The sequence below is a fragment of the Macaca nemestrina genome, chromosome 20, assembly GCF_043159975.1.
Source record: "Macaca nemestrina isolate mMacNem1 chromosome 20, mMacNem.hap1, whole genome shotgun sequence".
NCBI lineage: Eukaryota > Metazoa > Chordata > Mammalia > Primates > Cercopithecidae > Macaca > Macaca nemestrina.
Genome location: NC_092144.1, coordinates 58,329,849 through 58,356,440, shown reverse-complemented (window position 1 = coordinate 58,356,440; position 26,592 = coordinate 58,329,849). Strand labels below are relative to the sequence as shown.

Here is a 26,592-nt window from a genome sequence, read left to right as displayed (position 1 = left end):
CTGGGTAACAGAGCAAGACTCTATCAAAAAAAAAAAAAAAAAAAAAAAAAAAAAAGCGTCCTAGTTCTGAACACAGTGGCTCACACCTGTAATCCCAGCACTTTGGGAGGCTGTGGCAGGAGGATTGCTTAACCTGAGGAGTTCAAGACCAGCCTGAGCAACATAGCAAGACCCTGTCTCTACAAAAATATAAAAATAAAAAAAAGAAGCCTCCCACCTCAACCTGAGCAGACTCGTTGACCAGGACTGGGTCACATGCCCATTCTGTGGCCAGGACATTTGGCACGAGTCAGTCATTTGAAGGTGGAATTGACTCCTGTCAAGAAGTTGCCACTGGGATGTACTGGTCCAGATGATGGAGGAAGCAGCTTGAGTTGCAATGGAGATGAATTCATTGAGGCTCCTCTATCCATCTGGCCCCAGGAGGCCTCGTTGGTGGAAAGAATGAAGGAACGCTGGACCATCTCAACTGTTCCCTGGATCTGGGACTCCCAACCAACCCCAGAAGCCAAGAACTCATCACGGAAACCAAAATAAGATTGTTTTATTCCAATTCTGAAGCACAATAGTCCGAACAATTCCCTTCCCCTGCTGGAGACTCTCCCAATCCCCAGTGCCCCCCGCCCCTTCAGAAGGCGAAGGGGGTCGATGTCTCCAGGTCTTAAGAGAAAAACCAAAGCCACGCCCCTTCCGTTTCTTCTCTACCCATCTCCTAGGCATTTCCTTTGTCTCATCTCCGATTTTTCTTCCCCCTCCTACATCCTGTCCCTTCCTCTCCTGCTTCCCCCAGCTTTTCCTCATGTCTTCATTTCTGTCTCTTCATTTCTTGTCCTCTCTCCTCCATTTCCGGCTCCCCTTTCCATCTTTTCTCGCTTACCTCCTCTCCTTCGTCTGTCTTCCGTACTTTCTCCCTTTCCCCGTCTCCCCCTGCACTCCCTAGATTGGCCAGTCTACTCTTGCCAGACACTCCCCGTATCATCATCGCTTCCTCCCCCTCCCCCCAGCTCTGCCCCTTTCCTTCCTTCTGCCCCAGCCTGACCCTGTCTACACCTCTCACCACATGCTTCCTCTCCAGAGGGAAGCCCTCAGAATCCGCCCTGGCCATCAACACCTTCCCCAGCTGTGGCTCCAGGACCTCAGAGACCACTGTCACCTTGCCCTTGGACCCAGAGAGGCAAACTGCCATGAGAAGGTCCCTGGATGACCCAGGAGGTGGCCAGGGGGACTGGAGTGGTCTCCTTGGCCTCAGCCCTATTATCTTTGGGATCGAAGAATGCCCTCCGACCCTCCCGGTGGAGGGTGGTGGGCAGAGGCATGAAGGGTCAGGGCTCCGGGGCTCTCCCCCAGCAATCCCTGAGCAGGTCCATGTGGAATAAGGCTGCCCCAGTGAGGAGGCGCGCTGCAAAGAGGTGTCTGCAGGGCAGACGGCGGGCGGCATGGATTGAGCAGCTGCAGCGTGTCAGGGCCCCATCCAGGAAGAAGTCCGAGGTGCCGTCCTTAAGGGCAAAACCGGCTCCGGTCCAGTGGAAACCCCGGGTCCCATGCTGCCTAGCAAAGGCCAACTCCTCGGCCACCAGGTCTGCCAGCTCTGGCCCGCAGGCTGCTCGGAATTTGGCCAGGGGTTCCCAGTCCACCTCCTCCTCTCCTGGGGGCCGGCAAAGCCTCTTTGGTTCCCTGGGGCCATCTTCGCCTCCTTCCTGCAGGCCGTCACCTGCAGCCAGGTGTTCGCTCCTCACCACTGCCCATTCTGGGCTGCCTTCCGGGACAGTCCCCACCGGGGTGCCACACACGACTCCATTCCCCAGCCCTAGACACCGCCCTCCCGCGTCTGCCCACTCCATCCCTCGTCCAGCTCGGCTCTTGGGGCCCACAGACCGGGCTCCCCCTCCATCTCCATTCTCCACGCCTGTGACCCTCGTGTCTCCCAGCTGGACCAAAACGATATCCTCCAGGCCCCTTCTTCTTTTGGCTCCCACCCTCGCTCCCCTCTCCTCTGCAGTCTCTGGCCCTCTCCTCCTCTCATCTTCCCACTGGGGTCCCCTTGGGTCTCCGTTCTCAGGGGCCAACTCCAGGGACTTCTCCAAGGGGATCCCCCTCAAGTTTCTGACCTCCAGCGCCCTCCCCTTCTCTACTTCTGACTGTGGCCCCTTCCATTCTGCCGTTCTCAGTCCCCCTGCCTTTTCATCGTGCAGCTGCGCCCCCCTCCAGGGGCTTCCTTCAAGACTCCTGACCCTCTCATAGTCAAACTGGGTCCCCCTCAGGTCGGTGGTCTCCAGCGCCCTACCGCGATCCTCCAACTGGGCCACCCTCCAGGTATATCCTTCCAATCCTCGTAGCGCCTGGTCCTCCAATTGGGCCGCCCTCCAGACATAACTTTCCAGTCCCCAATCTTTCTCACCCTCCAAATGGGGCCCCCTCCAGTCCCTAATCTCTGGCCCTTTCAGGTGCCCTTTCTCCAACTGCGACCCTCTCAAGACACCTCCTTCCAGTCCCCTCGGCTTCTGATTCTCCGACTGGCCCCCTCTCCAATCTCTGATCTGCAGTGCCCTCCCCTTCTCACCTTCGAACTGAGCCCCGCCCCAGTCTCTGGTTTCCAGTGCTCTTGCCCACTCCTTCTCCATTTGGGCCCCCCTGCAAATACTTGCTTCTTTCGAAGCCCCTCCCCAGTCTCCTGTCTCCAGGCCCCTCACCCTCTCGTTCTCCACCTGGGGCCCCCTCCCCGGCTCATCCTCCAGCCATGGCCCCCCGCCATCGGGCCCCTCGGGCACCGACTCGCCGGCCGCGTCGGCCCACTGCATGGCCACTAGGTCGCGAAGGCACTGTGCCACGCCACGCGAGGGGCTGAGACGGCGCAGCAGTCGCCGGCGATGGCCTCGCACCAGGGCGCACGCGTCCAGGTCTCGGGCCGCCTCGAAAGCGCGGAAGCGGACCCACATGTCGCGGCGGGGCTCCCAGTTGCGCTCGAAGTAGTCCACGAAGGCGGCCGGGCCGTGGGCGTGGAGCTCGGCCAGCGCCTCGTCGTAGGCGGCGGGCGACGACGCGCCAGCCAGGCGGCACAGGCGCGACCACAGGCCGGGGTCCTCGCGGCCGGCGCCGCCCAACTCCTGCGCCTTGCTGAAGAGCGTCTCCAGGCCCTGCGCGCGGCAGATCTGCACGCGCGCACAGGGCAGCAGCTGGCGCACTGCAGGCAACTGCGCCGCCACCTCGGGCCCGGCGGTGAGGCAGCGCACGCGGCCCTTGACGTCTGGCGCACTCTGCAGCAGCGACGCAAGTGCGAAGCGCAGCAGGCTCGGCGTGCCCGGGCGTGCCACGCAGCAGGCAGCCTGGCGCGCACGGCCCGAGCCGTCCACGCACAGCACGGCCAGCAGATCCAGCGCGCCCTGCAGCCCCGGCAGCCGGTCCACCAGCAGCATGCGCGGGAAGCGCCGCAGCAGCGCCCTGGTGCGCGACGTCAGAAAGAACACCGTCTCCACCACTGCCTGGTCTTCCACGAACACCAGCTTCACCTGCGAGCGGGGGCAGGGAGGCAAGGAAAGAGGTCAGAGGATGCTGGGGTCTCCCCGTCCAGCTCCCCGACCTCGGTTTCCCCTTCTACGGAAATGGGAACCCATTCATTCTTGCCTGCATATGCATTTATTCTTTTGACCGGCAGGAGGCAGTGCAGAGAAATGGTTAAAAACAGACTGGAGCCGGATTGCCTGGATTTGAGATCCGGGCACCACACAGCTATGTGATTTTTTGCACATGACACTTTTAGCTTCTCTGAGCCTCAGTTTCCTCCGCCGGAAGCTGGCTCTTCATTCCTCCGTGTGCTGAGAGGCAGTCTAGGTAGTGGGTCTCAAAATGTGGGCCCTGGACCAGCAGCATCACCAGCAGCATCACCATCGGTTCCTGGCACTTTGACAGAAATGCACCTTCTCGGGGCCACGTCAGACCTATTGAGCCTGAAACTCTGGAAGCGGCCTGGCAATCTAGTTTGACAAGCCCTCCAGGGGACTCCTATGCATGCTTAAGTTAAGGATGACTGGTCTAGTGGTAATGAGCTTCGATTATGGAGGCAGATCATTTAGCTTTGAGTCCTACCCCCACCACTTCTGAACCCGGTAATTTAACCTCTCTGTGCTTCAGTTTCCTCCTTAACCTCCATATTCCCTGATTCTCCCTTCCAGGAACTGAACATTCCTTTCTCCACGCACTGAGAGGCAGGACAATGGTGAAAAGCATGGCCTCTGAGGCCAAGATCCCTGGGCTGAGATCTTGGAGACGCTGCTTCCTCGCTGTGTGCCTTTCTGCCAACTTCCCTAACCTCCCTTTCATTTGTAAAGTGATGATAATAAGAGCATCTCTGTGATTGGAAAGATGAGATGCAGTCAAGCATTTAGAACATTGCCTGGTACATATAATATTACTGTTACTACGTATCCAACACATAGTAAGTGTTCTGAAAGTGGTCATTATAATTATCATCTCTGTTCAAACACCACGTCATCAAGGTCTTCTCTGACCTTCCCAACTAAGCAAACACCCCATCTCTCTCTGGCTCCTTCTGGCCATGGCACTTACCACCCTTTGGCAAGTCATATCTTCATTTGCTCATCTGCCCATTGCCTGCTTGCCCTCCTTAGGATGTAAGCCCCACAAGCACAGGGACATTCCCATTCGGGATGGTCTCTCTTGGCCTCTGCCCTATGTGGCTCTTCCCTTTGCTGATTTTATTCTGCATGCTTCTGCTGTAATAAACTGTAGCCTTGGCTATAATAACAGCATCCCTGATGCTTTGAATGGTACCTGCCCCAGAACAATGGCTCAGTACATCCTGAGTGAGGGAACTCACACAAGGCCACATCTGTAGGGCAGAGGTTCAAGGATCAGACTCCTGGATTTGCCTCTTATTAGCTGTGGGACTTTGGGCAAGTGACTTCCCCTCAATAAGCCTTGGTTCTTTGTCTGGAAAAATGGGGATGTCTATTTAACAGGGTCATGGATGGACTAAAATGAGATCACTCCTGGCCAACACATGGAAGGACACCTGGGGTGCATCAGATCTCAGCGGTTCTTACTGTCTGTCTCAATCTCTCAGCAATATTCAGCACAAGTCTACATGGCTGACCCCAATAACGACTCTGGACACCAAGGCCCAAGTAAGTGTCCTTGGCTGGCAACACATCATTGTTGTCACACGTCATTGGTGGGAGAATTGAGCACTGTCCACGGGACTTCACTGAGAGAGGACATCCGGCAGCTCATGCTGGTCTCTCTTGGCCTCTGCCCTATGTGATGCTGCAGGATAATTAAGGAATCAGGGAGACTGATGGGGTCGCCCTATGTGGCTCTTCCCTTTGCTGGTTTTATTCTGTATCCTTCTGCTATAATAAACTGTAGCCTTGACTGTCACAATTTTTCTGAGTTCTGTGATTCCTTCTAGTGAATCATGGAAACTGAGGGTGGTCTTAGGGACCCTCAGCTATACCAGAGGAGAAACTGGCCCAAGGCTGTAGCACTAACAAGTGGTGATGCTGGGATCCAATGGGCCCAGACCATTAGGAATGATTGGAAACAAAAGCAGTGGGTGGGAAAACGTGTGGGTGGCATTTTAAGGGGTAGGGTGACATTCGATGAAGGTGGGGCTAGGTAAATGAATACTTTTTTTTTTTTTTTTAGACAGAGTCTCACTCTGTCGCCGTGGCTGGAGTGCAGTGGCATGATCTTGGCTCACTGCAACCTCTGCCTCCCGAGTTCAAACGATTCTCTCTCCTCAGCCTCCCAAGTAGCTGGGATTACAGGTGCCCACCACCACACCCGGCTAATTTTTATACTATTAGTAGAGACAGGGTTTCACCATGTTGGCCAGGCTGATGAATACAACTATTTACTGAGAAAATATGATGTGCCATGTGCTGGCTCAGGCACAGAGAACAAATGACTCACCACAGAGTGAGAGGAGACAGCCCGCAGGCCAAAGATAAATAAATATAAAAAAGAAGGCTTTGGGAGTGCAAAGCACACATGAGGTAGTTTCTCTGCACCACGCACATTTCCAGCAATTAATCTTTCATCCTCACAATATCCCTGTAAGACAGATACTATGATTATCACCCCCTTTTTCAGATAAGGACACTGAGGCACACAGGGCTTCAGTTGCTTGCCTGGAGTCACCCATGTGATTTGCAACACCAGGTGAGCTGGGATTTGAGCCCTCACAGCTTGGGTCCAGGGCCTCTTGTTCCTGACCACTCTACCCTACAGCCTTCCAAAAAGTGACCAAACAGCCCTGACTTAGGCACACAGTGGACAGCAGTGCATTTGGCAGAGATGGAGAAACCCACAGAGGGACAGATTTTGAGGATGTGAATGAGTACAGGTGTCCTTTCAGACACACGAATTGGTAGCACGGGGAAGCATCTGCCAGAGACAGCAGATTCCATGAACATGAACATCAGAAACCGTGCCTTTACTACTTTCCATTCACACCTCTTCCGACACGTGAGTAAATCCTCCCTTTTTCATGTGATCAGAATGATACTATTCATCAAACTGCCCCAAAGAAAAAACTGAAGGAATAAAAATAATAGCTGAGGCCGGGCACAGTGGCTCATGCCTGTAATCCCAGCACTTTGGGAAGCCGAGGTGGGTGGATCACCTGAGGTCAGGAGTTCAAGACCAGCCTGACCAACATGGTGAAGCCTCATCTGTACTAAAAATATAAAAAGTAGCTGGGCCTGGTGGTGTGCACCTGTAATCCCAGCTACTTGGGAGGCTGAGATGGGAGAACTGCTTGAACCCGGGAGGCAGAGGCTGCAGTGAGCCAACATTGTGCCACTGCACTCCAGCCTGGGTGACACAGAGAGACTCCATCTCAAAAACAAAAATAACAACAACAAAATAATAGCTAAATATTGAACATATGCAGGGCTTTCTACTTTCTGAGCACTATTCCTCCCATCCTACATACACACACACACACACACGCACATACACACACACACACGCACAAACACACTGTACCTTAATTCTCACACAACCCCAACAACCCTATAAGATAGAATTATCCCCATTTTACAGATAAATGAAATAAGGTTTGGAAAGGGTAAATAGGTTGTTCATAACTTGTTCTGTGTCCTGTAGCTAGTAACGGGCACAGCCAGAACATTCATAAAGCATTCAGCGCCTATCAATACAAACAAAATCAAGTCACCAAAATCAACACCCCAAAAATGGCTTGATGTAAAAACAGGCTATATGGCATAGAAAATATTCCCTTTGGAAGCCATGAAAAGCTAGAAAAGCTGAAACTGAACTGCAGGAGGCCTGTGTAACTACAGAGCAGGGGAAACACGAGCCCCATATTCAGACAGGGCTTTGGGCGGCCCTTGATGAAACAGCACCCTATGGTTCTGCTTGCCAAGAAATTGCAGTTCTCCCTCTCCTGGGCACTTACTAGCATTGTACCTCCCTGCCCCCTTGCAGGTAAGCAGTGTCATGTGACTTGCTTTGGCCAATGAAGTGTGAGCGGGAGGGAGCTGAGGCATCACATCCAAGGAGAAGGCTTCACAGCCACCCCTGCCACATACAGTTATTACCTTGGGATGAATGCCCATCCTCCTGGGTCCCAGAATGACCCAGATAAACAGTACTCCCCCAACATCCCATGGTGGCCACATAGGTGAGCAAGAAATAAAATTCAATGAGTTCAGCCACTGAGATTTGAGGGCTGTTCATTATTACAGCAAAACCCAGGCCATCCTGACTCACACAGCCTCAAGGCCCTCTATCACTCACCCTCTAATTTTTCCTTTGAGGAGAGAAACAAATGCGTTTAGTATGCTGGGACTGTTGCCTATTTTTCTTTCTTTTTTTTTTTTTGGTGTGTGTGTGTGTTTTTGTTTTTTGTTTTGTTTTGTTTTGTTTTGTTTTGAGATGGAGTCTCAATCTGTCACTCAGGCTGGAGTGCAGTGATGTGATCTCGGCTCACTGCAACCTCCGGCACCTCCCCCCCAGGTTTAAATCATTCTCCTGCCTCAGTCTCCCAAGTAGCTGGGACTACAGGCACCCACCAGCATGTATTTTGTATTATTTATGTATTTTTAGTAGAGATGGGGTTTCACCATGCTGGCCAAGCTGGTCTCAAACTCCTGACCTCAAGTGATCCACCCACCTCAGCCTCCCCAAATGCTGGGATTACAGGTGTGAGCCATTGTGCCCAGCTCTATTTTTTACCTTCTTTTTTAGAATTAATTATTTGAATATGCAAACATCCACATGGTCCAAAAGCCAAATAATGTAAAGTGATATGTAAAAGGCCTTACTTCCACCTCTTTAGTCTAATCAGTCTGCTTCCATTCACTATTCTACCCCCATCCACAGTTCTTGGTATTCTTCTAGAGTTTCTTTATATGAATACAAGTAAGCATACCTATAATTCTTATTTTCTCTATTTTATAGATAATACAGCATATCATGTACAGTTTTGCATTTTGCTTTAACTTAAAAATGTGTTTGAGAGATCTTTCAAAATAGTTCCTAGACGTGTTCACATTTTTTTTTTTTTTTTTTTTTAGGACAGAGTCTCGCTCTGTCTCCCAGGCTGGAGTGCAGTGGTGCAATCTCGGCTCACTGCAAGCCACCCCTCCCTGGTTCACGCCATTCTCCTGCCTTAGCCTCCCGATTAGCAGGGACTACAGGCACCCACCACCACACCCAGCTAATTTTTTGTATTTTTAATACAGACGAGGTTTCACCGTGTTAGCGAGGATGGTCTTGATCTCCTGGCCTTGTGATCGGCCCACCTCGGCTTCCCAAAGTTCTCATTCTTTTTTAGTGCTGTGCAGTAATCCATGGATGGATATACCACAGGTTATATAACCATTACCCATTGGAGTTTGGGTTGTTTCTAATCTGTTGCTTTCACAAATAACAATGATTAACCTTGTAAGTAAGTCCTTCCACATCTGTGCAACTACATCTGCAGGATAAATCACCAGTAGTGGGATTGTGGGCCTAAGGGTGAGTGTTCTTGTCATTTTGATAGATAGATATTGCTAAATTGCCCTCCACTGAGATCATACCAGCTGCCCATCGAGTACATCGAGTATTCTTTTTTTTTTCCGAGACAGAGTCTCGCTCTGTCACCCAGGCTGGAGTACAGTGGCGCAATCTGATCTCAGCTCACTGCAAGCTCCGCCTCCTGGGTTCACACCATTCTCCTGCCTCAGCCTCCCAAGTAGCTGGGACTACAGGTGCCCGCCACCACGCCTGGCTAATTTTTTTATTTTTTTGTAGAGACAGGGGCTCATTATGTCGGCCAGGCTGGTCTTGAACTCCTGGGCTCAAGTGATCTGCTCGCTTCAGCCTCCCAAGGTGCTGAGATTACAGGTGTGAGCCATCGCACCTCTTATATCATTAGTATTACACATTATGAATTACAGATTATAATATTAATATTATGTTATCTATTATGTTATATTACTATTGTATTATTAATATATTAATATAGAACTCTTTCAGTAGATTTTATAAGTGAAAAAAAAAGGTGAAACTTCTGTGTAAGAGTGGTGGATTGAACACCTCTCTAGTTTCACTCCCTCTTGAACCTCAAGTACATCTATTTTTAAAATGGCTTTTTTTTTTTTTTTTTTTAAAGACAGAGGCAATATGACAGGGATAGAACTTTGGAAACTGGAAAGCAGCTGGACATGCTAATCCCACCCCACTGCCAAAACCCATGAATCCTAAGCCAGCAATTGGGGGATGCTGAGAACCAGTAGCAAAGTCCTCAAAAGGAGCTGGCAGCACCAGGCCAGTTTTGCGGAAGGCAAAATAAAGATGAACTGAGGGCTGTTTCAGCAGCAGCTAGATCTCCAAATCCCATTTCCCCTCTCCCCTTACTCTTCCTCCATCCCCAGTTATGGGGGTTTATTCTGTAGACAGGACGAAACACAAAGGGGCTGCTGGCTTTGGGGACATCTGGCCCATCTGAAGATGAGGGAGGGGGATTCTGAATCCCAAGTAGGGACTGAGTGAGTCTTGCTGGCTGAATGCCCGACAGCTCCCTGCCTCTGCCCGGGTGGCTCCCAGAAGCTGGCCTTGGCAGCCTGGCCTTCACCCCCCGCCAGGAGGCTGGAGGAGTTTTCTCAGGAGGATTTGACCAGCCCCAGAGGAAGAACAAAAGATGGTGACATCTGGCACTCCCCAACGTATAAAGCAAGATGCAAAACAGTGTGTACAGGTCGGGTGGGTGCAGTGGCCCATGCCTGTAATCCCAGCACTTTGGGAGGCCAAGGTGAGTGGATCACTTGAGGTCAGGAGTTCGAGACCAGCTTGGCCAACACGGCGAAACCTCGTCTCTGCTAAAAATACAAAAATTAGCCAGGCTTGGTGGTGCACGCCTGTAGTCCCAGTTACTCAGGAGGCCGAGGCAGGAGAATCACTTGAGCCCAGGAGGTGGAGGGTGTAGTGAGCCAACAGCGTGCCACCGCACTCCAGCCTGGGTGACAGGAGTGAAATCCCATCTCAAAAAAAAAAAAAAAAAAACCCAAAACCAAACAAACAGCATGTATACAAACAGTTGGCTTAGGTGACTGGCTGCCTTGCTGGGGGTGGGGGATGGGGGGACAGAAAGAGGAAATAAAGTTAAAAATACAGACATGCAAACTGACCTTTATATGTACAGATCTGTGCTGTCCAATCCAGAAGCCATTAGCCACATTAGGTTGTTTACATTTCAGTAAATTAAATGACAAATTCAGTTCCTCAGTCACACTGGCCTCATTAAGTATTCTATAGCCATGTGTGGCCAGCGGCCTCTGGATTGGACAGTACAGATAAGAACCATTTTCTTTCTTTTTTTTTAGACAAGAGTCTCACTCTGTTACCTAGGTCAGAGTGCAGTGGTGTAATCTCAGCTCACTGCAACCTCTGCCTCCTGGGTTCAAGTGATTCGTGTGCCTCAGCCTCCCGAGTAGCTGAGATTACAGGCACCTGCCACCATGCCTGGCTAATTTTGAATTTTTAGTAGAGACCAGGTTTCGCCATGTTGGCCAGGCTGGTCTTGAACTCCTGACCTCAGGTGATCCACCTGCCTCAGAATCCCAGAGTGCTGGGATTACAGGTGTGAGTCACCATGCCCGGCCTGGATAAGGAACATTTCTATCATTGTAGAAAGATCCACTGGGCAGTGCTGGTCCATAGGATAGAAAGCGAGATATGATTTATAAACTGCTAATAACTCTGGAGGGGAGGGGACCTGGGGAACAGGATGTGACAAGAAGACTTTTCACCACATACCCTTTTTAGAACCATGTGAATGTATAACATATTCAAAAAGTAAATATTTAAATGTTGCTTCACTAATCTGTCTCTCCTGTCCTAGAACTTCTTCCTCCTTTCTTTTAAGAGTATTAAGTGGCTGGGCACGGTGGCTCATGCCTGTAATCCCAGCACTTTGGGAGGCTGAGGTGGGCCAGTTGCCTGAGGTCAGGAGTTCAAGACCAGCCTGACCAACATGGAGAAACCCCGTCTCTGCTAAAAATACAAAAATTATCCAGGCATGGTGGTACATGCCTGTAATCCCAGCTACTTGGGAGGCTGAGGCAGGAGAATTGCTTAAACCCAGGAGGCGGAAGTTGCGGTGAGCCGAGATCGCGCCATTGCACTCCAGCCTGGGCAACAAGAGCAAAACTCTGTCTCAAAAAAAAAAAAAAAAAAAAAAAAAAGTATTAAGGCAGGCCAAAACACAGACCCAGGAGCCAACCTTGGTTTAGCCTAGATTCCAAGACGGGCTTCCAAATGAAAAGACAATTCCCCTTCCAGAGAAGGCTGTGATTTATGAATGAGCTGCTTTGCACAGGAACAATCCTGCAGAGGGCGGTTTCAGGGAAGAAAAGCTGAGGCTTATGTCTGTAATGGTGGGCAGTGGATGAGAGTTACTAGGTCAGTAAAGACTAGCGGAGTAGGAAATGCATGTGTGTTTGTCCCCACAGTGAAGGCCATGGGTCTGGATCCTGGCTGTGTGGGTCCGAAGCCCAGCTCTGTCACTAAATAGCTGTGTGACTTTGAGTCAGTTACTTGACTTCTCTGTGCCTCAGTTTCCTTATCTGTAAAATGGGGATGAGAATGGTGGACTATTTCTTCATAGGGCTCAGGTGAGATTAAAATGAGTTATAGTATGTAAAGCACTTAGAGTAGTGCCTGGCATATAGTAAGTGCTTGATAAACATTAGCTAAAATTATTATTATGTCGGGACAGAGGCCTGGGCTTGGGCTGGTGGCTTGAATCAGGGCTTCTTACTGGGCATGAGATGAAGACAGGAAGACTGTGCCAGAGCTGAATCTTGACTTCACCCTGCCTTGGGACCTCTTCCACACCCAAGGGAGACAAAGGCACAGCCAGGAGGAGAAACCCGTTCTTTTCCCACTTTCTCATCTTTCTTTCCTTTTTAAACTTCAAGTTCACCCCAAACTTGAAGTTGGATTAAAGCCGCAGAGATTCCTTATGGAGCAGCAGCCATCCTCACTGTTCCTCCAACACAAGCTTGCTCATGCCTCTGGGCCTTTGCACTGGCTGTTCCCTCTGCCTGGAACTCTCTTCCCTCTGATGACAGAATGAGGGTCCCTTGCCTCTGTTCCATCTCGTCTGCTTCACCGTCATTTGCTTAAAGAGACCTTCCCTGACCAATTCAAACAGCACCCTTAGAACTGTCCCGCTCCAGGCCCTGGCCTTTTTCTCCTTTATAATACTTATCGCTCCATCACATCACAGGACACAGCACTCTTCCTTCTCCTAATTCTCCATCTGCATGGGGGGTTCGGGTGTGTTCTCCCCTTGTGAACATTCACCAAACTAAATATTTATCATTTGTGCATTTTCTATTTGTGTAATTCAATTTTTTTTTTTTTAATTTAAATAGGCCTGGTGTGGTGGCTCATGCCTATAATCCCAGCACTTTGGGTGGCCAAAGCAAGAGGATCACTTGAGTCCAGGAGTTCGAGACTAGCCTGGGCAACATAGGGAGACCCCTAACATCTCTACAAAAACTAAAAAAAATTAACTGGGTGTGGTGGTGCACGCCTGTTGTCCCAGCTACTTGGGAGAATGAGGTGAGAGGATTGCTTGAGCTTGGGACATCGAGGGTGCAGTGAGCCGTGATTGCAACACCGCACTCGGCCTGGGTGACAGTGAGATCCTGTCTCAAAAAAAAAAAAAAAAAAAAAAAGATTTTTTTTTTAAAAACGTACATAGCACTTGCCATCACTGTGGCTCCTCTTCTTGCTAGCACCCAGCCCCTAGTGATGCTACATCACATTTGGATGTGTTTGTTGGTTTCTCCCACCAGAACTGCAGTGGCATTCTGGCAGTTACCTCTGCAAGGCAGCCAATAGCCAAAGGTGGTTATTTAAATTTCAGCGAGTTAGAATAAATTCAGGCCAGGTGCAGTGGCTCTTGCCTGTAATCCCAGCACTTTGGGAGGCCGGGGCAGGTGGATCACGAGGTCAGGAGATCGAGACCATCCTGGCTAACACGGTGAAACCCGTCTCTACTGAAAAACAAAAAATTAGCCGGAGCGGTGGCATGGCCTGTAGTTCCAGGTACTCAGAAGGTTGAGGCAGGAGAATCGCTTGAACCCGGGAGGCGGAGGTTGCAGTGAGCTGAGATCATGCCACTGCACTCCAGCCTGGGCAATAGAGCACTCCAGAGTGAGACTCCGTCTCAAAAAAATTAATTGATTAATTAATTCAGTTCCTCAGTGTACTGGACACATTTCAAGTGCTCAATAGCCACGTGTGGCTGGGGGTGCAGAATCACAGAACCTTTCCATTCTGGAAGAAAGTTCTACTGGGCAGCACTACACTAGAAGGTGAGCTCTCTGCAGAGAGAGACCACGTGGGTCTCCTTTGCTGCTGCATCCCCAGTGCTTCCCTAAGTACTTAATGAATGAATGAACGGATGAATGGAGGAAAGGAGTGAAGGGATGAGAGGGCGGATGAAGGAATGAATGACCCACAAGTCTTCAGCATGGCTCTCCCCCGCCCCCGCCCCCCTCCTGCCTCTCCCAAGACCCCACCTTGGCCTCGGGGTCCGTGCGGAAGAGGCCCTCGAGCACGTGCAGGGCGTCCAGGACGCCGTGGTCGCGGCCCTTGCAGTAGGAGAGCAGGCGGCGCACGTCGGCTGGGGCCACGAACTGCTTGGAGATCTTGTTGGTGGTGCGCACCGGCAGGCAGGCGTTGGCCAGCAGGTGGCCTGGGCGGAAGTAGTAGGCGAACTCCAGCGGGCAGGCCGGGTGCGAGTGGGTCAACTGGCACTCCGTCACCACGAGGCGGTCCCGCAGCGGGCTCAGCTTGACGATGATGAAGGCGGGGCAGCCGGGCTGGGGGGGCCTGTGGGAGGAACCACCACCGCCCTGGTCACATCACTCTGCTGCCCTCTTCTTTCATGCCACTCACCTTTTTTTTTTTTTTTAAACTAAGAATTGTTTCAGGCATAGAGAAGAGTAGAGGGCCCTAAGAATATGCCAGCTGTGTGACCTGGGGCAAGTCACTTCAAGTCTCTATGCCTCAGTTTCCTCATAGGTTAAAAGGGAGGTCCTACTCATCATACCTTCCTCATAGGATCGTCATGAGCATGAAAAGAGTTAATATAAGTAAAGCACCTACACGGTGTCTGGAATATGGCAAGCAGTAAGTGTTCACTAAAATTCTATACCTGCCACCCTGAGTTCTGTCAAAAGTGAATGAATGTTTTATTGTATTTACCTTAACTTTTTTTAGAAATAAAAAAATTCGGATAGTCCTGTATCTGCTTCTGGTTTAGCAATAACATTGAAAGTTGAGGCCTTCTGTGAACGCTGCCCTAATAAATTCTCCTCCTTCACTCTGTCCCCAGAGGCAGCCACTATCAAAATTATCTATTAGCATTCCATGTATATTTTTATGCACCCATAAACAATGGGAGATATGTTTCTCTGCTTTAAAGCATTGTCTATGTGAAGAAGGACTCAAACTCATTAATCATCAAGGACATAACAAATTAAAATCCTAAGGAAATGACACTACACATCAGCAGAATGGTCAGACAAAAGAGACTGATAACATCAAGTGTTGATGAGGACGTGGAGCAACTGGAACTCTCACTCATCACTGATGGGAGCGTGAAATGGCACAAGCACTTTGGAAAACTGCATGACAGTATCTACTAAAGCAGATTTTATGCCTCTCCTATGACCCAGTGGTGCCACTCAAGACAAATGGGCATCTAAAGACGTGCACGAGAATGTTCACAGCAGCACTATGTATATTCGCCAAATACTTGAAACCTAAATATCCAACAATAGAATGAGAAAATAAGTTGTGGTATATTCCTAAAGTAAAATGCTAATCAGCACCAAGAATGAACACACCATTACAACCTCCAACAACATGGATGAATCTCACAAACCTACCAATGAAAAAAGCCAGACATGAAAGAGAAACGATGATATGATTCCCATTTATAGAAAGTTCAATAGCAGGCAAAGTTAACTTCTGCTGTTAGGAGGTTAGATAGTGGTTACCCTTAAGTGGTTAACCCTGTAAGGGGGCACCAGGAGGTTTCTTGGGACTGGACATATTCTGTTTCTTGTTCTGGGTGCTGGTTACCTCTGAATTTTATTTTGGGAAAATTCATTCAGTTGCACACGTCTGATGTGTATGCTTTTCTGGATGTGTGTTATATTTTTTAAAAGTCTACTTAGAAAAAAACTTTGTTTTTGGCTGGGTGTGGTGGCTCATGCCTGTAATCCCAGCACTTTGGGAGGCTGAAGGGGGACAGATCACCTGAGGTCAGGAGTTCAAAACCAGCCTGGCCAACATGGAGAAACCCTGTCTCTACTAAAAATACAAAATTAGCCAGGCATGGTGGCGCACACCTGTAATCCCAGCTACTTGGGAGGCTGAGGCAGGAGAATCACTTGAACCCAGGACGTGGAGGTTGCGGTGAGCTAAGATCTCACCATTGCACTCCAGCCTGGGCAACAAGAGCAAAACTCCATCTCAAAAAAAAAAAAAAAAAAAAAGGAGGAAGAGGCTCCCATCCAAAGAGCATGGGTGGCCTCTAGAAGTTGGAAAGATAAGGAAGGAGATTCTCCTTAGAGCCTCCAGAAGGAACACAGCACTGCCAACGCCTTGATTTTAGCCCAGAGACCTATATTGGCCTTCTGACCTCCAGAACTGCGAGATAATAAATTGGTATTGTTTTAAGCCACCATGTGTGTGGTAATTTATTTGAGACTAAGACAAGCATCCCACCCTATAGATGCCTTTCCAGCTGGCTTTTCACTCGGATTTTGAAAACTGTTCAGTTTCATTCCTTTTACTGCTGCCCAGTGTTCCGCTCCATGACTCTGCCATCTATGATGGTGTTTCCAGTTCTCCTCTTTTACGAATGACGCTTCCATCACCCCAATGTGTGATACAACACTCTCTTACACATCTCTTTATGTGTGTGAGCAAGAGTTTGTTGAGGACAGCGGTTCCCATTACATGAAATTAACATAGGGAGTTGCAACCAGCACTGTAGAAAATGAAATAGGGCCGGGTGCAGTGGCCAGCACCTGTCATCCTAGCACTTTGGGAGGCTGAGGCAGGAGGATTACTTCGCTTGGGTCCAGAGGTTCGAGACCAGCCTGGGCAACATAGCAAGAGCCTTCTCTACAAAAAATTAAACCATAAAAAACCAGCCAGGCATAGTGGCCCACACCCATAGTCCCAGCTATTCCGGGAGGCTGAGGCAAGAGGATCACTTGAGCCCAGGAGTCCGAGGTTACAGTGAGCTATGATGGCATCACTGTATTCTAGACTGGGCAACAGAGCAAGAACCTGTCTCAAAAAAGAAAATAAAAGAGAATAGAAAAAAAAATCAGAGTGTATTTCTCTGATAATAGTATTTAAATCGGTATCTGATTTCTGAAGAGGGTTCCGTGTTTCTCCATGTGAGGTAATATCAGCATTTTTTGGCAGATTTTATGTTTATACAGCAGGGGCTGCCACACATTTTCTGCAAAGGGCCAGGCAGTAAACGTTTAACATATTCTGTTCCTATATTGCAAACGAAGCCATAGACAATATGTAAATGACCAGGCATGGCTATGTTCCAATAAAACTTCATTTATAAAAATATGCTACAGGCCGGGCGCGGTGGCTCACGCCTGTAATCCCAGCACTTTGGGAGGCCGAGGTGGTCAGATCATGAGGTCAAGAGTTCGAGACCAGCCTGACCAACATGGTGAAACCCCGTCTCTACTAAAAATACAAAAATTAGCTAGTTGTGGTGGCACACGCCCATAGTCCCAGCCACTCAGGAGGCTGAGGCAGGAGAATCGCTTGAACCTGGGAGGTGGAGGTTGCAGTGAGCTGAGATTGTGCCACTGCACTCCAGCCTGGGCGACAGAGCAAGACTCTGTCTCAAAAAAAAAAAAAAAAAAAAAGGTTGCAGGTTGGGATTGGTCCAAGGGCTTCCTAATTTGCTGACCCTTGTAACACAGACTGCCCAGGGCCTGGCATGTAGTTAAGAAACCCTGGCTCCCAGGTAGTAAATACCCGAGTAGCACACCCCCCAAAACCCTCCTGTGTTTTTTTCCAAATGGCCCCCCAACTGGGTGATTCTCCCCAGGATCCACCCAGAGAAATGCTTAAATCCACCAGTATAAATGCTTAAAAATTTTCTTTGTCAAACCAGAAGAGCACTCTTGACACACTCCTTTTTTCCTACATGCACGAGGTAAAGAAAAACCCAGAAGCCTGCTAGATTTTAAAAATCGAAATATAGAGTCCGAGACTTTATGCCTTATTTAAAGTAACAAGGCTAGGCACAGTGGCTCATGCCCGTAATCCCAGCACTTCGGGAGGCGGAGGCGGGCGGGTCACCTGAGGTCAGGAGTTCAAGACCAGTCTGGCCAACACGGTGAAACCCCGTCTCTACTAAAAATACAAAAATAAGCTGAGTGTGGTGGCGGGCACCTGTAATCCCACCTACTCAGGAGGCTGAGGCAGGAGAATCACGTGAACCTGGGAGGTGGAGGTTGTAGTGAGTTGAGACTGTGCTACTGCACTCCAGCCTGGCGGACAAGAGCGAGACTCCATCTCAAAAAATAAATAAAGTAACAAAACGCAAATTTAGAAAATTATTCAATGTGCAAATAAACATCAATAAAATAAACCTACCGCCACCACGTGGTATCAGATGGAAGCAAAGAAAATTCCAATGTGAAGCCATGTTTGATCTATCAAGACTGCAAGTTCATGGAATGTTAACCGGTTCATTTTTCTAGGATAATTCATGGGCTTTTGTGAAACCGTTTGTCTGACTTCCTTCAGCCTAGGTGTTTCAGGCCCTAGAACAGCCGCTTCCTCCGCCTAGGTCACCTCTTCTGTGAAGCCATATATCTCGCCAGAGAACAGCGCCTCTCCTCTGCAGGGACCCAGAACCTCACATAACCACCTACTGGTGCTTCAACACACCATTTTTGCAATCTCTCCACCTATCCGGAGGAATAATGTCATCCCCCGCTAAATGCAAATTCCACATGGATAAGAATTTTTGTCTGTTTATCTCTGTGTCATCAGCACCTAGTACCTGGTGTCTGGAGGTGTTCAGTAAGTGTGTGATGATTCAACGACTATGTCATCTACAAACCCTGGCACACCTACTCTGGGATATGGTCTCCATTCCACCAAAACCATCCATCGCCAAGTCCTACCCGTCCACTTTTTCTTCCATTTCCACAACCTAGGGTAAGTTCTTCCCTCCTTCATAAAACATTCCTCTCCCTTTTCACCTAGTCAACTCCTACTCATCCTTCAGGCCTCACCGCCAGCATCGCCTCCTCCAGGAAGTCTTCCCTGACCACATCCAGGCTAGGGAAGAGTCTATCACATGTAGGGATTTTATTTTATTTATTTATTTATTTATTTATTTATTGGAGACGGAGTCTCACTCTGTCCCCAGGCTGGAGTGCAGTGGTGCAATCTCGGCTCACTGCAACCTCCACCTCCCTGGTTCAAGCAATTCTCCTGCCTCAGCCTCCTGAGTAGTTGGGACTGCAGGCGCGCACCACCACGCCTGGCTAATTTTTTTTTTTTTAAAATTTTTATTTTAGTAGAGATGGAGTTTCACCATGTTGCCCAGGCTGGTCTCAAACTCCTGAGCTCAGGCAATTCACCGGCCTCAGCCTCCCAAAGTGCTAGGATTACAGGTGTGAGCCACCGCGCCTGGCCGGGATTTTTATTTATGTCCATCTCTAATGTACACTCCCCACAGAAATCCCAGCATCTAAAAACACCACCTTGCACATTGCAGGGGCTCCCAAAAACCTCTTGGGTGAAGGGACAGATAGGCTGGTGCCCAGAACTAACACATCTTTAGGGGACCCATGGCACAGTCAACCCTCACAATGAGGGTTGAATGATTGAAATAAAGATGAGGGGAGGAGAGAGAAAGAGAAAGTGAGAAACAAAGGCAGGAGGGTGGTAATTAAAAGCATGGGCTTAGTAACCAGAATGAGGGTCCAGACTCTGGTTTTCCTTCTTAGCAGCTGTGTTATCCTGGGAACAATCTTTTAAGTATTCTGTGCCTCAGTTTTCTCACCTGGAAAGTGGGGCTAATAGTAACACTAGGGTCTCAGTCTTTTTGAGAGGGTTAAATAAGAAGATTAAATTACATAAAGGGGTTAGAAAAGGGGCTAGTGCATAGTAAACAATGCAGAAATAGTAGCTGCTATTTTCAAAACTTTTTTTCAAGGACCTGTTGCTTTGCTTTGTTTTGCCTTCCACTTACCCATTTACTCATTTTTTTGAGACAGAGTCTCACTCTGTCATCCAGGCTAGAGTGCAGTGGCACGATCTTAGCTCACTGCAAACTTCGCCTCCCGGGCTCAAGTGATTCTCCTGCCTCAGCCTCCCGAGTAGCTGGGATTACAGGCACCCACCATCATGCCCGGCTAATTTTTGTATTTTTAGTACAGATGGGGTTTCACCCTGTGGGCCAGGCTGGTCTCAAACTCCTGACCTCAGGTGATCTGCCCACCTCGGCCTCCCAAAGTGTGGGGATTATAGGCGTGAGCCACTGCACCCGGCTACTCATTTATTCTTGATCTTTCAGGTTTTCGAGATCTTTGTGTTTTCAAAGGCTGGCGTGTATTGAGAAAGGCTGAGCAATTCTGTTCCAGGGAGGGAAGTGCTGAGAGAGAGGGACAGGGGAGGAACTGGAGCTGGACAGCTGAAGCTGCCGCAGTGGTGACTTGGAGAGAGTCACTGTGCAACCTCTGGCAAGGGGGAAGGAGTGGCCAGGAAGAATGTTCTTGTCTGGTTCCCTGCACCCGCAGCCCCAGCCTCCTCCTTCGCGTCCGTTCTCTGTCTCCAAGATCGTCTCCCACGTGGCCCCAGAGGGATCTTCCTCCACCCAGAACTGATCCTACTCACAGCCTTCTAGGGCTCCCCACCACCCTCCAGGATAAAGTCTCAACCCCTGGACTCAGCTCTGCTAGGTCCAGGCTTTGACACCACTGCAGTCTCATTTCCTGCCTTTCCTTACACGCTAACTTCTCCAGCTTGACCTCAGCCCATGGGCTGTCCCTGGGCTGTGGCACTGGAGGGGCTCTGCCTTGAGCAGCTCAGGAGAGTTGGGGAGTTAGACGTGACGGGTCCAAGACATCATTCCTGAACCGGCTCATCAACCACCTGCTCCCGCACTCCCCATTCAGAGACCATCTCATCATCTACCCGTTCCCAGGAGTGTACGCAGGGCCCTGTCCTCGCCCCCTCCACAGCCCTGTCTCTCCTGCTTTTTGGCTGTCTCTGATATTGGTAGAGCACTTGGGACAGTACCAGCACATAGTAAACCTAGTGCATCTGTTAGCTCAAATACTATACATACATAAACACATCAACAAAATTCTTCAAGGTTCTGCTTACCGGCCACCTCTTCCAGGAAGCCTTCCAGAACCACCCAGTAAACTTTCAGGTGGAGCTGACCACTCCCTTTGTATCCTCCTCTCATCTCCCCCTCAATCTCGCTCTGACTACTACGGGCCACTATCTACAATTTTTTTTTTTTTTTTTTTTTTTTGGTCTTTGTCTACCCCATTAAGTTCTGAGCTGTTCAAGGGCTGAGATCAGCCTTGGATTCCAAATGTCCAGTGAAGAGCATGCACGTAGTAGGTGCTCAATAAGTATTTGTTACATCGGATTGGGTTCTGTTCATAGGTTTCAGATTAGGCCTGAGCTTCTTTGAGCTTCTTGCAAGCTCTAACGTTCTAGGTTTCTGGGTGATGTGTGTGTTTGACGCTGTTCCGCTTTCAGATCTCCGAGTCTCTGTTTCTAGAATAAGTAGTGAGAAAAAAGGTGCAAGAATGTATCTCACAATACATATTTAAATAACTACCGGTGAAAGAGCTGTTAGGGTGTGCTTACTCCGTGCTGGACATCTCTCTGAATAATTTACCTATGAGATAGACACTATTATGTCCCCCATTTTCCACATGAGGAAACTGAGGCCACAGAAAGGTGCAGTCACTTGCTCAACAGCATCCACCAAGTATCAGCAGTGCAATGGCCCAGGATTCACGCTCTTGAATCCCGTAACAGCTATCACTTAACCAGCCACCCCATGTTCCAGGCACCAGGGTTATGCGTTTTTCTCATGTATGATCTCACGGTATCCTCACAATGGCCCCATGAAGCGGGTATCATAACCCCATTTCAGAGATGAGAAAACTGAGGCTTGAAGATGTGAAGGTCCATTGCCCAAAGTCACCCATCCAGGAAGTTGTGGAGCACATCTCAGGCAGCCTGAAGGCAGAGCCTGTGTTCTTAAGCACTCTGCTCTTGTCTACAGTGCCCCAACCATGGGTCTCAAACTCACACACGTACGGGGCCAGGCAGGCAAAACAAGCAAATGACAGCAGTAGGCATGAGGCAGCAGAGAGTGGCAGGGTTTGGGGCAAACCTGGGCAGCAAAACCCCATCCAAGGGGGTGGCCGTCTGCCAGTGGAAACATGGGCTCACCTGTTCCGGTGTTCCAACGGAAGCTGGAAACCTAACATTGTGTGAGGAACAACCCCAGTTTAAAACTGGGGTCACACCAGGCACTGTGGCTCACGCCTGTAATCCCAGCACTTTGGGAGGTGAGGCGGGCAGATCACCTGAGGTCACGAGTTCGAGACCAGCCTGGGCAATGTGGTGAAACCCTATCTCTACAAAAATACAAAAATTGGCCAGATGTGGTGGCACACGCCTGTAATCCCAGCTACTCAGGAGATTGAGGCAGGAGAAACAATGCTTGAACTTGGGAGGTGGAGGTTGCAGTGAGCGGATATTGTGCCATTGCACTCCAGCCTGAGTGACAGAGCAAGACTCTGTCTCAAAAAACAAAACAAAACAAACAAAAAAACACACAAAAATTAGCCGGGCATGATGGCAGGTGCCTGTAGTCCTAGCCACTCGGGAGGCTGAGGCAGGAGAATCACTTGAATCTGGGAGGTGGAGGCTGCAGTGAGCCAAGATGGCACCATTGCACTCAAGCCTGGGCAACAGAGCGAGACTCCATCTCGAAAAAAGACAAAGAAAGTCTGTAAGTCGAGCCCATACCATCTCTTGCTCCGTGAGTGTCTTTATCTCTCCAGCTCCTCTTCTCACTGTCTTTCAGTACATGTCCCTCCTTGACTCCCGCCTCTCTACAAGGTGTATTTGGCTGTCTCAGTTGGCCTCTCTCCCTCTGCATCTCTGGGTGGGGTGTTCTCTGCCCGTCTCCCACCCCCACCCACCCCCGGTGCTCCCCTTCCCCCCAGCAGGACAGTGCTCAGGTTCACGCACCCCACGGCGGGCCGGCTGGGCGCACGCACGTCCTTGCACACAAGCCGCACGTAGCTGTACTTGAGCACGTCGATGAGTGTGTAGAGCGGGGGCGCACTGGCCCAGCGGCAGCGCGCCAGGTGCATAGAGCTCTTGACGAAGAAGAGTGCCAGCCGCTGCTGGCACCACGCGTCGAAGAAGCGGCTGAACTCGGCCCACGAGAAGAAGGCCCGCTCCCGCAGCTCCTGCTCCTCCTGCCCCGCAGCCGTGCCAGGTGGGGGCTCCGGCCGCTCCATCCTGGGGGCCTGCGTGGAGGAGAGGAGAACAGGTGGATATCAGACCCATTCCCACCCGGGGTATCTCATCTACCCCATTCTCGGCCTGCCCCGTTGGTGCTGGTGCCTCTATCGAGGTGGGTAGCCCGGGGTCGGACGTGCCTGTTTTTCTCCAAATATATAAATATAAACTTCCACCCTATCTTTGGCCTCCTCCCACCGCCTTATCCCTGGTTCACTTGGAGCCTGTCATCTTGATTCCTAATTCCAACTCGCCTCCTCTTCCGCAGATGTGACCCTTAGGTACAGTTGAAATCCCGTCTCCCAAAATATGACCCTTAAGCTCAGCCGTGGACATCTCCTCAAATGCGTTCTCAAATTCCAGCTAAAACCTCCTCCCCTTCCAGCTGTGTCTCTCACCCAAGAGTAACCCCTAGCGCTCATAATCATCTGGAACTCCTCCTTCCATGTGTCAACAGTTGGCTGTAACCCCTCCAAAGACGCTCCATCTCCAGATGTGCTCCCACACCCAGGCCACGGACCCCTCACCCGGTCACATGCTTCATGCACCTGTGGCTCCGCACTCCCCAGATGTGTCTCTGGCGTGCAGCTGTTGCCCCTTCCCCCGATTATGACCCTATGGCTCGCCACATGCAGCTGTGGCTGGGGCTTCCCTGAGACGCTCTCATCTCCAGATGTGCTCCCCACATGCAGTTATCGACACTTCGCCTACAGGTGTGTGCCCCACTTGTGGCTAGTTCTCCTCGGAAGTGTCAGCAATATTCACCTGTGGTCCCCTGCTCCTCAGATGCGGCCCCCAGTCCAGCTGTGGGCCCCTCCTCCCAGTTACACCCACCATTCCCCGCAATGTGCATCTTCGTTCTAGACATGGCCCCTCGTCCTCAGATGGGCTCCTTCACCCCAGATGCTCCCCCCACGTCCAGCTGCGCGTCTCTCCTCGAGCAGCCCCATCCAGCCTGCTCCCGACGCTCCTACTCCCCGCCCCGCCCGCTGCGGCACCTTCCAGCCCCTCCGTCCCACCTAACTGTGCCTCTCCCCTCCCCAAGATGTGCACCCTTCCCGCCCCTCCCCACTCACCTACCCGCCCCGGAGCGGCGTCCACCTCCCACAATGCCCCGCGCCCAGGCCTGGCCCGGCCCTTGCTCCCGGGATGCCCCGCGCGGTCTCCCGCCTCTCTTCCCGCCGTGCCTCGCGCGGGCGCTTCCACCAATTCTTCCTCCTTCCCTGCCAGCCACTCCTCAGACCCTCAGCCACACCCTCTCATCCAGGGCGAGGGAAAGCTCGGGGCATTTTCCCAGTGTGCTCTGCGGGAGGGCTCGCCCCACTTCACCCCTTTTCCCGCCCTCCTCCCATTCGGGAGACTACGACTCCCAGTGTCCTCCACGCGACGGCGGCGGTGCGCACTGTGCCCAGGTCCCGCCCCTAGGCTCTGCCCCGCCCCCGCCCGCCGACGTCTGCGCGCGAATGCCGTGGCGCGAACTTGGGACTACAGAGGCGCGCCCGGCGGATCTGAGTGTGTTGCCCGGGCAGCGGCGCGCGGGACCAGCGCGAGGCAAGTGGGGTCGCCCGCGAGCAGATGGGAGACGGAGGGCGGCGGGCGCGCAGAATGCTTGGGGTCCATGCTTCGCCATGTCGGGGTGTCTGCAGAGGAGCGGGCGTGGGGACGCTGAGGCTGCCGAGAGCGCGGTGGAGAGGAAAGAGCGCGGGCTGCGGGCCGCCGGAGGGTGCAGAGAGATGTCCCCCAGAGGGAGAGTGGCCAGGTAGAGGGTAGACGAGAGATAGAGACAGTTGGACAGGGCCTCTGAGAAGAGGCCTTGAGGGGCGAGTTCACCTGGAAGGGGGAGGGGCCAAATGGAGCTGAGGGGCGGGGCCGGGGGGAAAATTGTGTGTGGGCGGGGCCAGCCTGAACTAGGACGACCCCCCCGAGGGGCGGGGCCATCTGGAAGGGGCAGGGGCTGAAGGGAGCTGAGGGGCGGGGCCTGGGAAAGATTGCTTGTGGGCGGGGCCACCTGAAATGGGGATGTGCCGGGGGGCGGGGCTGGCTGGGGACAGGACGTGCTGGGGGCGGGGCCATCTGAAAGGGGCGGGGCTAGAGGAGGGTAAATTGCGGGCAGCAGGATCACCTGAAAGGAGTGGGCCCTACTGGAGGGAGGTGATCACGGCAGGGAGAGGTCGCTGGTAAGGTCCAGGTCTAGGTACAGGGCCCCCAAAATATAGAGAATCATCTGAATGGGGAGAAGTCTGGCCTGATGTATGCTTGATAAAGGGGTGGAGCTTACCTCTTGTTTTTACTTTTTATTTTGAAATAATTATAGATTCAAGGAAGTTGTGAAAATAGTATATCCGTCTTTCCCTAATGGTGACATCTTATGTAGTCCCAATATCGAAACCAGGAAATTGACATCAGTACAGTTCTGTTGACTAGATTACAGACCTGTTCAATTTTCACCAGTTTTTGTGTGTGTGAGTGTGATTGTGTATCTGTGTGCCTGTGCAGTTTGATCCCTTGTATAGATTTGTGTAACCTCCATCATAATTGTGATATAGAACAGTTCCCTCTCCACATAAGAACTCCCCAGGCCCCTGGCAACCACAAATGTGTTCACCATCTCTAGTTTTGTCATTTGGAGAGTGTTATGTAAATGGAATCATATGTTATTAGGATGTGACCTTTTTTCCACTCTGCACAATGCCCTGGAGATCCACCCAAGTTGTGCTTGTATCAGTGCTCTGTTTCTTTTTATCACTGAGTACTGTTTCATCCTCACTTGATATTTTTCCTGTCATTTCTTCATTTTGGTAACCGCTTTATTGAGATATAATTCACAAACCATACAGTTTGCCTATCTAAAGTGTACAAGTCAGTGGTTTTTAGTTTTTGCACTGAGTTGTGCAGTTATTACCATAATTGATTTTAGGATATTTTTATCACCCCCTGAAAAAAATTCCCATACCTTTTATCCATCATTCATTTCATTGTAACCCTGAACAATATTCCACCGTATGGTATTCCAGTAATTAGGGAACCGGTTCCCTAAAGGTAGACATTCCACCAGTTTCCAGTCTTTTCTCATTACAGTTGGTGCTGCAGCAGGTAACTTTGTTACCTGCTTGGTCCACCTGTGAGGGTCTCTGTGGGCCAAATACACAGAAGTGAGGTTGCCATTCTGATAGAGGTGGCAGGTGGTCCTCCAGAGGCATCAACCAGTTTGTTTCCCCCAAACTCAGCAGTACACGGAGTTGAGAAGCCAGCCTTGAGTACCGTGGTAAGGAGGAAGGAACATGGGCTTTGGAGCCAGCCACAGCGGGGTTTGAAGCCTTGCCTGAACCCCAGCTGTGTCCCCCTGTCCTCAGTGCCTTCATCTGTGAGGTGGGGATGATCACACCTGTCTTGGAGGGCTGACTTGAGGATTGAGGGTATTTGAGAATGTGATCAGCATGTCAGGCATAGAGCAGGCTTCCCAGTAAACGCTTGTTT

The 26,592-nt window shown here is 50.7% G+C and overlaps 2 protein-coding genes across 9 annotated transcripts in view; one reads left to right on the top strand and one right to left on the bottom strand.

Annotated features, from left to right (window-relative positions):
• Positions 1-524: 524 nt before the first annotated feature.
• ZSWIM9 (zinc finger SWIM-type containing 9) lies at positions 525-24,390 on the bottom strand. 6 transcript variants are annotated; one of them, XM_011736134.3, is made up of 4 exons: positions 24,192-24,390; positions 22,840-23,123; positions 14,061-14,373; positions 525-3,506 (listed from the first exon to the last, which is right to left on the bottom strand). In XM_011736134.3, the coding sequence occupies exons 2-4, from the start codon at positions 23,112-23,114 to the stop codon at positions 1,323-1,325; spliced, it is 2,772 nt and encodes a 923-aa protein (XP_011734436.2). In that variant the 5' UTR covers positions 23,115-23,123; positions 24,192-24,390; the 3' UTR covers positions 525-1,322. The 6 variants fall into 6 exon arrangements, with proteins under 6 accessions (XP_011734436.2, XP_011734437.2, XP_011734434.2 ...); XM_011736135.3 differs by having other exon boundaries at positions 24,196-24,390; XM_011736132.3 differs by lacking the exon at positions 24,192-24,390 and adding an exon at positions 23,643-24,106.
• A 128-nt stretch (positions 24,391-24,518) lies between these two features.
• Positions 24,519-26,592, top strand: part of LOC105478624 (DNA ligase 1) — a 53,003-nt gene continuing 50,929 nt past the window's right edge. For 2 of the 3 annotated variants that reach the window (XM_011736123.3, XM_011736119.3), the window contains exon 1: positions 24,519-24,666. The gene's annotated coding sequence lies outside the window, so the exon portion shown is untranslated. Of the gene's footprint in view, positions 24,667-25,250; positions 25,293-26,592 lie in introns of those variants that run through there. The other variant, XM_011736122.3, reaches the window with a different exon arrangement.